Source organism: Magnolia sinica, chromosome 5 (assembly GCF_029962835.1).
Source record: "Magnolia sinica isolate HGM2019 chromosome 5, MsV1, whole genome shotgun sequence".
NCBI classification, from domain to species: Eukaryota; Viridiplantae; Streptophyta; class Magnoliopsida; order Magnoliales; family Magnoliaceae; genus Magnolia; species Magnolia sinica.
Window position 1 is genome coordinate 89,084,260 of NC_080577.1, and position 10,508 is coordinate 89,094,767.

Below are 10,508 nucleotides of genomic sequence, written 5' to 3' on the forward strand. Positions count from 1 at the left end.
TAAGACCTATACCTGCTTAATTTCCATCCTAACGTCTTAAAATGATCTGAGAAAAACGATTAACGGCGTGGATAAAACACTTACATCACGGTGGGCCCCACAGATCCCTGCCCGGACGCATTTCCGTCCGGTCGGTGGTAGGACGCAATCCGCGTCCGCACGTGAGAGTCCTCCCTAGCCTAGGAAATCTGAAATTAGTATCCAAAAAAAAAAAAGCTCTTAAGGGAATCCAAGACCTTTTCCAACACCAACGTGGAATTTGTGCCTCCCATGATGACATGAATGAAGACATCCTTAGTTTGCTGTTTTGACAGCTTCAGTTCCATGGGCCCCACAGAGAGAGAATAAACTGTTTTTTTGAGTTTTGGATTACAGATGGAGATATAACAAGACCTGGATGTAGTAATTTAGATAGAGTGGGGTAATATGTTTTTATTTTATTATAAAATTCACATTCCTGTGTTATATGCAAAGCAAGGAATCCCATATAGACCAGGACTCTCAGGCCACTTGCTTCTTGCCATTCTAAAACATCTTGACTTGATGTTTGTAGACTTTTCTTGACTTCATTTTGTCATATTAAATAATTTGAAAGAGCTTTGAAGGTGCTTGTGGGCCTGTTTTTTTCTTGTAATCTTTTCATTTCTTCTTATTTTTAATTGGGTTTTGGTTTTCAAACTACAAGTTGGGATGGTAATGTGATTACAGGTCCCATTAACAGCAGTTTTTTTTTTGTTTATTGACATGGGTTTTTAATCTTTTGATTTTATTTTTTTTTCTCCTATAGTTTCCGAGTCTTTTGTCTTATTTGGATTGAGTTTATCTTGTTTTTGTCCATAAGCTTTGTTGGAGATGTGAGTATAGGTTATATATACAGAAGTTTTCTTAATATTTCTGACATGGGTTTCTCTTATCTTCCGATTTTTCTATAGTTGATTCAGAATTATGTTCTTACTTGAATTGGGTTTTTATTTTTCCACAAGTTTTATTCTGATGTTATCACAGGCTCACAGCATTTTCCTCAATGTTAGGGACTTGGGTTTTTGCAATCATTTGATTTTTTATGCTGTTTTGAAAACATCTCTCTTGATTTAAATTGGGTTCTTGCATGCTCATAAGCTTTCATGGAGATGATACAAGTAGCTATCAGTATAGCAGTTCACTCAGTGTTCTTTATTTGGGTGATAGTAGAATTTTTCATGGAGTGGAAGAGATGTTTGGATGATGAAGAAATAAAACATGAAACAGTTGATAGAAAATATATGGTTCTGAGTGTGGTTGTTGTTATTTGTAATGTTTTAATCTCTATTTCCTATCTGGGTTTTCTTGTTTTTGAGATTTGGAAGCTTGAAACCATCTCCCTGGAGTCTGTTTTCCCTGCATTGACTTGGATTCTAGTGACTCTTTTAACAATCTATTGCAAGAGAAAAACAATTAGAGAAAACAACAAGTGGCCTTTAGTCTTGAAATTTTGGTGGGTTCTCTTTTGCATTTTGAATACCTTCACCATCTCCATCTACCTAGTAAGTCTTTTGGAACACATGAAGTTGCTGGAATTTCTCCCTGTCGCAAAATTCTCCAATTTTGCTTCCTTTCCCTTCTCTGTCTTTCTCTGTTTCAATTCACTTGGGGTTAATTCTAGCAAGTCGCTCCGAAAACTGAAACACCCGCTGTTATTAAAAGAAGCTGACGGCATCAATGGAGATGCATGTGCCAATGCTGGAATTTGGAGCCGACTTACATTTCGGTGGCTTAACCCTCTCTTCGAAGAGGGTCGGAAGCAAAAACTCGAACTCTGTCATGTGCCACCAATCCCTGAATCCGAATGTGCAGAAAAGTCCTACTCCTTGTTACAAAAAGCACTTCGCAAACAGAAAACCGAAGCTTCGTCGCTGCCAAATGCTATCATTCATGCTGTCTGGAAACCTCTGGCCATAAACGCAGTTTTGGCAGGTATGCATACTCAAAATTCAGTTAAGTTCATTTATATTTATTTTATTCTGATAACTACATTTCTTAGAGATGGTATGGAATAGTGAAGAATTTGAAATTTTTCAGGTATAAACACTCTTTCTTCCTATGTGGGTCCCTTTCTAATCACCAATTTCGTCAACTTCATATCGGGAAAAGATGAGGATCTGAGCCATTGGTATGGTTACATGCTTGCATTCTTCTTCTTCTTTGGAAAAACGGTTGAATCGCTTTCTCAGCGGCATTGGTATTTTGGTGCACATCGGATCGGTATCCGGGTCCGAGCTGCACTCATGGTATCAATATACCATAAGTCTCTTCTAGCCAGGTACCCGGGCGTTAGTAATGGGAAAACTGTGAATTTCATCAACGTAGATGTCGAAAGGATTGGTGACTTCTGCTGGTATGTCCATGGAATCTGGCTCCTCCCCATCCAGGTCTCTTTGGCTCTGATCATCTTGTATCGGAATCTCGGTGGGGCCGCCTCGGTGGCTGCACTACTCGCAACAGTTATAGTGATGGTTAGCAACACCCCATTAGCCAATCGGCAGGAAAGGCTCCATTCCAAGATCATGGAAGCTAAGGACTCAAGAATCAAAGCCACTGCAGAGACTCTGAAGAGCATGAGAATCTTGAAACTGCATTCTTGGGAAAGTGCCTACTTAGAAAAGCTCCTCAAGCTTAGAGAAACTGAAAGGAGTTGGCTGAAAAGATATCTCTATACATGCTCAGCTGTTGCCTTTCTCTTTTGGGCCTCTCCAACTTTAATTTCAGTTGCGACGTTTGGCGTCTGCATTTTAGTGAAAATGCCATTAACTTCGGGTACGGTTCTATCGGCTTTAGCTACTTTTCGGATCTTACAAGAACCCATTTACAATCTCCCAGAACTTGTGTCCATGATCACCCAGACGAAGGTCTCGATCAATCGGATCGAAGGATTCATTAGAGAAGAAGCTCAAAAGAAGACAATGTGTAATTTCAATCCAAAGACATCTGACATCGCGGTTGAAATCAAAATGGGTGAGTACACATGGGATGCTGATTCAAATTTGAACAAGCCTACAATCAAGATCAGTGAGAAGATTAATATCATGAAAGGGGAGAAGGTCGCAGTATGTGGGTCAGTTGGGTCAGGAAAATCAAGCTTACTCAGCAGCATAATTGGCGAAATTCCAAGGATTTATGGGGAGGGGATCAAGGTTTTTGGATCAAAAGCTTATGTCCCGCAAAGTGCTTGGATCCAAACTGGAACAGTTAGAGAAAATGTGTTGTTTGGAAAGAAGATGGATAAATATTTCTATGAGGATGTTTTGGAGGGGTGTGCTTTGGATAGAGACATCGAGATGTGGAGTGATGGGGATATGAGCGTAGTGGGCGAGAGAGGCTTAAATCTGAGCGGCGGGCAGAAGCAAAGGATTCAATTGGCGAGGGCTATCTATAGTGATTCCGATGTTCATCTATTAGACGACCCTTTCAGCGCCGTTGATGCACATACTGGAGCACATCTCTTTAAGGTAAGCATATTATAATCTCTCTCAGTTTACATTTGAATTGAGTAGTATTGATGCCTTCGTTGAATTTGTATAAGGGAGGAGATTTGGGGGAAAATGTTGATGGGATTTGAATGTGCAAATGCAGGAATGCTTGCTGCGACTCTTGGCTAATAAGACTGTCATTTATGTCACCCATCAGCTGGAATTCTTGGATGCTTCGGATCTAGTTCTGGTAATTTCTAATGTCTATATGTCTCTTTCATCATCATCATCTAAGTCTTATACCAACTAATTGGGGTAAGCTATATGAATCCTGTTCCACCATTCCACTCTATCACAGACCACTGAAATGTCAAATTGTCAAGATTCATGAGAAAAACGATCTCTCTGGTTGAAGATCTTAATCATCCATATGAAGGTGAATTAGGAACATATTTTTCTGGATCATTGTTTCTATATGTGAATTTATGGATAATGAGATCTCTGATGAGTGAGACTCTTCCTTCTGGACCATCTAAGGTGGCAATGAATGGTCTGGATGATTCATGGTTTGGTAGAAGGGAGAGCTGGTGTGGACTAGTCTCTAAGACTGATAATAGCTAGCAAACCTCATTAGAACTTGGTTTGACAATTAGTGTATCTGAATTAATACTAATATCATGCAAAATTTTCACATACTCCATTTGGGGCTTGTGGTAGATGTAAAATATCCAGACTGCTCATCTGGCAAGAGGAAGGGTACTAGTCCAAAGATCAAACCGTTCGGATGATCCTAACCATTCAATGAAAAGAGACATGAGATAAGGGAGAGTGGTTGATCATCTCTTCGCATTCAATAGATAAAAGCTTCCCCATTTGAGCAGTTAGGATTGTCAGATGGATTTATTTTTTGAGCTATGCCCATGGAGCCCTCAGTCAGACAGTGGTGGATGGTGCATACATTGAACTAGATCATTCCTGTTGCTTTATTGTGTCTTGTTTTCATGTTGAAAATTGAAATCAAGACGAACGATATCTTTAAAAGGCTTGCTGAATGGTTCAAACGGTCTTCACTCCATTTTGCTAATTTGAATCTTCCTTTAAATTTTCTATAGGTAATGAAAGATGGAAAGATTGTTCAATCTGGCAAGTACGAAGATCTGATAAAGGACACCGATGGCGAGCTCGTCCGACAAATAGCCGCACACAACCAATCTCTAAGCCAAGTGACTGCACCCCAACAACATGGCTCCCTAACTTGCGCACCCCAGCACATACAACAATCAGAGCTGAAAGAAGAGAAACCCGACAACCACAACACCAACTGCAGGCTGTCTGAGAAAATTCAAGAAGAAGAACGAGAATCTGGACGAGTGAAATGGCGAGTCTACTCTACTTTCATCACGGCAGCGTATAAAGGAGCTCTCGTCCCTGTGATTCTTCTCTGCCAGATTCTCTTCCAGGGGTTGCAGATGGGCAGCAACTACTGGATTGCTTGGGCAACTGAAACAGAAGGGAGAGTGAGCAAAGGGCAGTTGATGGGTGTGTTTGTTTTGTTGTCTGCTGGGAGCTCCGTGTTTGTATTGGGAAGGGCAGTCTTGCTTGCAACAATCGCAATTGAAACTTCTCAGAGGCTCTTTGTTAAAATGATTACCTGCATTTTCCATGCACCCATCTCCTTCTTTGATTCTACACCTTCTAGTCGAATCCTCAATAGGGTTAGTTTCTTGATCATAACCATTGTTCAGTGATCCAAGCAGTTGGTCTGACGGGCTGCATAGTGGATGAACCATGCCCCAAAATTCTCCTCGATCTTGATTGGTCACCTGCAAATAGACAATCAAGCAAGAAAATGCAGCAATGGTCTGCATTCAATTGAAAGAAGCCCTAAGATCGGATGGCTAGGATCATCCAATGTGGGAGATAATTGGCCGTGGTCCATCCAAATTCCAAGGTGGGTCCTGAAAATCAATGATCTAGATCACTGAACCATCGGCCCCACTAGAAAGTTTTTGCGCATCTTATTCCTCTATGTTTTCTTTTCTTTTCTTTTCTTTTCTTTTCCAGTCATCTACAGATCAGAGCACTGTCGACACAGACATACCGTACAGATTAGCAGGATTGGCATTTGCTCTTATCCAGCTCTTGAGCATCATCGTTCTCATGTCGCAAGTTGCCTGGCAGATCTACCTTCTCTTCCTCGTCATCCTAGCAATCTCTGGCTGGTATCAGGCAAGAAAACTCACTCTCCTCCAATCATTGCTCTTTTGAGCTTCGAGTTTCTCTTAAAAGATTCACTGTAATTGTGCTAGACTCTATTTCTTACGCTTGCATTTGGATATGCTATTCACTAAAAATATCTATATCTCGATATAGTTGAAATGACCAAATTGCAATTACCTTAGTACTCATATCAGTGTTTTAAAACCACAACTCGGTTGGTTAGACCATGTTTTTTTTTACTTGACGACTCGGACTGACTCGTTTGGTCATGAGTCAAGTCATGAGTCTGCCGAGTCAGGGGTGAATCTGCCAAGTCACCCTCTTTTCTCAATCCTGTCTCACAGTTTCAATGCATTATCGAATCAAATTGCAATTTTTACTCTTAAGAAATCAGAAATAACCAAATTGTAATTTCCTCAAGACTTCTTTCGATGCCACTTAGAAATGAGTTCATCTCATTCTAGTTAAATTGTAATTATGTAATAGAGATTGTATTTCTTTTTCTTGAGGATTCAAAATATTTTTGATAACCAAAATTCATGATTGATCTCTAATGCATAAAGGACGGCCAAACCCCAGGAATCTATTGGTTTCAGGCATGATTTGACATTGTTCCCTAGGATGTGGCTCACATGAGTCACTGACTGTTCTGATTCTTGGGCTCAACGATGAATATGAGGAGCAAAACATGATGGCCGGGGTGGATCTGATTCACACACATCACATGGGCCCCACAATAGAATGGTGTGAGAACACCCATGCATAATTGGGCTTAACTAAAATCACAAGAACTGATTATCAAGTTGCACCCAAACAGGCCTAGTGTTCATACTAAGGGTCTGGTAATTTGTAAATTACTAGTTTGATCAAAGTGAATGTTTTAAATTTAATTCGCTTGTACATCCAAATGCAACCTTTATTCATTCACTGATCTCTAATAATTGAAAATCATTCTGTTTTAAATCCTGTATTTGAGCAACAGAGCTTCATACCACTGCAATTCTCTGCAGGTTTACTACATTACTACTGCTCGAGAACTCGCTAGGATGGTTGGCATTAGAAAAGCTCCAGTCCTCCACCATTTCTCCGAAACCATCGCCGGTGCTGCAACTATCCGCTGTTTCAATCAGGAAGATCGATTCCTTGCCAAAAACCTCAGCTTCATCGATGACTACTCAAGGATCACTTTTCACAATTCCGCTTCGATGGAGTGGCTCTGCATTCGCATAAACTTCCTCTTCAACCTCATTTTCTTCCTTGTTCTAATCATACTTGTCAGCCTTCCAAGGGACTCTATTAGCCCAAGTAAGCTTGTCCTCTCTCTCTCTCTCTCTCTCTCTCTCTCTCTCTCTCTCTCTCTCTTCAGTTACACCCACAATATATGTTCCATGGTCCAAAAATCAGTTGGGTCCAGTCATAAGGTGGACCACACATGTTTGTCGAATGTAGATTATTGGTTTGATCCTTTTCAACCATGCATTTTCTTCATGCGATAACACAACTGAGGACCATGCCTACATAGCGCTGCAACTTAGGCCTGAGTTTGGGTCGAGTTTTTGAGGTACTCGGGTTAGGTAGCAGTTGGAATTGTCCAACCCAATTTGAATTCGTGTTGGGTTCAGGTTGGGCTAATTCAGGTCTGGTTGGGTCGTGTTGGGTCAGGTTGGGAATAATCACATGTATTTGGGTCCGATGGAGTTGGGTTGATTCTGTTGGGTCAAGTATAGACGACTTCAGGTTGGATTAAGCTCAGAACCTCAGGTTGGAATTCGGGTTGGGTTGGGTTGTCATTGGGATCCTCTTGAGCTCATGCTGGGCTGAGGTTGACCCTCAACCCAACCCAAACCTCCCGACTTGCACCCCTATACCTACATGATTTTCAGGCCACTGCACATAGACAGTGGAGCTCACTTGATGAATGCTCCAGTTCTCTTACACACATGCCACGATACATGTGAGGAGAGCAGAATTTGAAATCCTACTCTTCCATGTGGCCATCACATTCCTCTTCAATAGTGTTCTGATTCATTTAAGCTCTATCTGAAGCACTAATGGACTTGTGGGACATGAATTTTCAGGCCTCGCTGGACTGGCCGCTACATATGGTCTGAATCTAAACGTACTTCAGGCTTGGGTGATTTGGAACCTTTGCAACGTGGAGAACAAGATGATCTGTGTCGAGAGAATCCTTCAATTCTCGAAAATTCCGAGTGAAGCGCCTTTGGTGATTGAAAGCTGTAGACCAAATCCAGAGTGGCCCACGAACGGAACCATTGACCTTGATAACCTTCACATCCAATACAGCCCCAGCCTTCCAATGGTTCTTAGTGGGGTCACGTGCACGTTTCCTGGGGACAAGAAGATTGGAGTAGTGGGCCGGACTGGCAGCGGGAAGTCCACCCTGATCCAAGCACTTTTCAGGGTGGTGGAACCATCGGAAGGGAGGATTACGATCGATGGACTTGACATTTCTAAGATGGGTTTGCATGATTTGAGGTCTAGATTAAGCATAATTCCGCAAGAACCGATGTTGTTTCAAGGAACCGTGAGAACCAATTTGGATCCACTGACACAGCATTCAGATGCAGAAATCTGGCAGGCTCTGAATAAATGCCGTCTCACCGAGATAGTAAGGAAAGATCCAAGGCTGCTTGATGCACCAGGTACTTGTTTCAAAATTGCAAATCATGAAAAATCATATGCTATGAGGTTGCTGCCGTTTATTAAACGGTTCTATTGTTACGGACATTTATGTTAATCCAGACTGTCCAAATTGTGGGTCGCATTGTGGATGGAGTATTGAGGGAAATTCACACTGGTCAGATGATCTGTACCATCTGATTTCACCGGCTGAGTTTGGAACATTGGACATTTTCATGGCCACTAATCAGACATTTAAATGTTGTCTTCAGGCGAGTAGACCAATGATTTGGACAGTCTTGATCGATGTATGAGGTGTGTGAGGTCAATGTGTGGACACTGTTTAACACACACCATGTGGGGCCCACTTAAACTTACTTAAAATTGCTGGTTATTTTCTATTTTTTTGCGATTGTGCAGTTGCAGAAGATGGAGAGAATTGGAGTGTGGGACAGAGGCAGTTGGTTTGCCTAGCCCGGGTCTTGTTAAAGAAGAGGAGGATACTTGTGTTGGATGAGGCTACAGCTTCTGTGGACACTGCAACTGACAATGTAATTCAGAAGACTATAAGAGAGGAGACTACCAATTGCACTGTCATCACTGTGGCCCACCGAATACCCACAGTCATTGACAACGACCTGGTTCTAGTGCTTGATGAAGGTAACAAGACCAATCCAACTTGAATTTTCATTTGATGGATCATTTCCTGACCACATCTGCCTTCCATGAACAGCTTACATTTTCGCTTGTATTATACCTCTCTAGCTAAGTCATTCAGAGCATAATCATGAGATAATATACAATGATAGATCGAGTGAACTTTGCACTTGGGGACTAGAGTTGGTGGAATGAAGGTGTTTTTCAGGCAAAATATAAACACTGAGTGGCATTTGCGGGTGAAATCTTTACTGCACACACATTTTTAAATTCCTAAAATACACAAACTTATTTAAAATGTCTCATCTTGTTCCTTAAATACACAAAGTTATCTGCCCCTGGGAATTAACCGCGGGTCTGCCCCTATTCGGGTTATAATAGAGATTTGCAATTAAAGAAGCAGAGAAGAAAAATAAAATTGTGACCTTCTATTGAAAATACTATGAAGTAAGTTTCATCAGCTTGCAAAATGCCCGCATGTCATTCGGTGCTTCTTTCTATCTTCAGATAACATGACATTTTTTTGTTTGGGCAATCCACCATTTCTCGTCTCATGAAATCTTTCTCTTTTTCCCCCTTTGTTTGGATTGATTCAGGCAAAGTCAAAGAATATGATTCACCCGCGCGATTACTCAAAGACGAATCATCTGCCTTCTCCAAGTTGGTGATGGAGTTCTTAGGGAGGTCTAAGAGAGATCACCACTCACAGACAATTTGAAGAAGAAGCCGATGGCGGAGATCATCTTTTAGCTCATCCAAGCTGTTCGACACACAGCATAGGAGGTAACTTTCGACTACTTTGAGCACATTCAAGTACCATGTAAAAATCTCAATTCCCACGTCAATAACAACCATATGTAGCAGCATCAATGCCAGGCGAAGCAATAGAAGAAATACCAACACAGAAATTAGATTGCAGTTTCAGCTTATAACTCACTACAAGTCAACTCGATCGAGTTCACGTCAGTGAGTCGACTCGTTTTTGACATGCTTCTAGTCCTTAGCAACAACATTACCAAAACAGCAAGAGAAAAGGAGAGAACAAGTTTCATGCCTCAAAATAGGATGTAAATGGTCCATTCCATAATGGGAACTGCACATATTGCTTAATAAGAGTCACTGGTGATCTTATTATGTAGTGAATAATAGCTGATTCCATATCTCTACTGTGGCATGTCTTGGAATAGCTAGGAAACTGGAATGCTTCATTAGGGCATGTTTGGATGGTTAATTGAACTGAATTACAAGTAGGACTGCACACAGGCCAAGCTAGCTCAAAAGGCTCGCTCGGCTTGGCTCGATCTAGCTCGGCTTGAACTACGACTAGAGGCGAGCCAAGCTTCATATGACCCAGCTTGTTTTGAAAACGAGCCGAGTTCAATCACAATAGATCGTGATTCGACTCGACTCGATTATATATATATATATATATATCTGGGAAAAGGTACTATGCGCTCGAGTTGATGGGAACGTCCCATGAGGTCGAGTTGTGTGGGCCCCACCGTGATGCGTTTCGAACATCTACCCCATCAGTCAGATGCACCA

General features: G+C 41.4%; 1 protein-coding gene across 1 annotated transcript; it reads left to right on the forward strand.

Moving 5' to 3' along the window:
- The first annotated feature begins 527 nt into the window (after positions 1-527).
- LOC131246262 (putative ABC transporter C family member 15) lies at positions 528-9,924 on the forward strand. Its single transcript, XM_058246196.1, has 9 exons — positions 528-1,953; positions 2,059-3,485; positions 3,610-3,696; positions 4,559-5,161; positions 5,511-5,675; positions 6,677-6,971; positions 7,745-8,329; positions 8,727-8,966; positions 9,560-9,924. Exons 1-9 carry the CDS (start codon positions 1,125-1,127, stop codon positions 9,679-9,681), a joined length of 4,353 nt encoding a protein of 1,450 aa, XP_058102179.1. The 5' UTR covers positions 528-1,124; the 3' UTR covers positions 9,682-9,924.
- Positions 9,925-10,508: the final 584 nt, after the last annotated feature.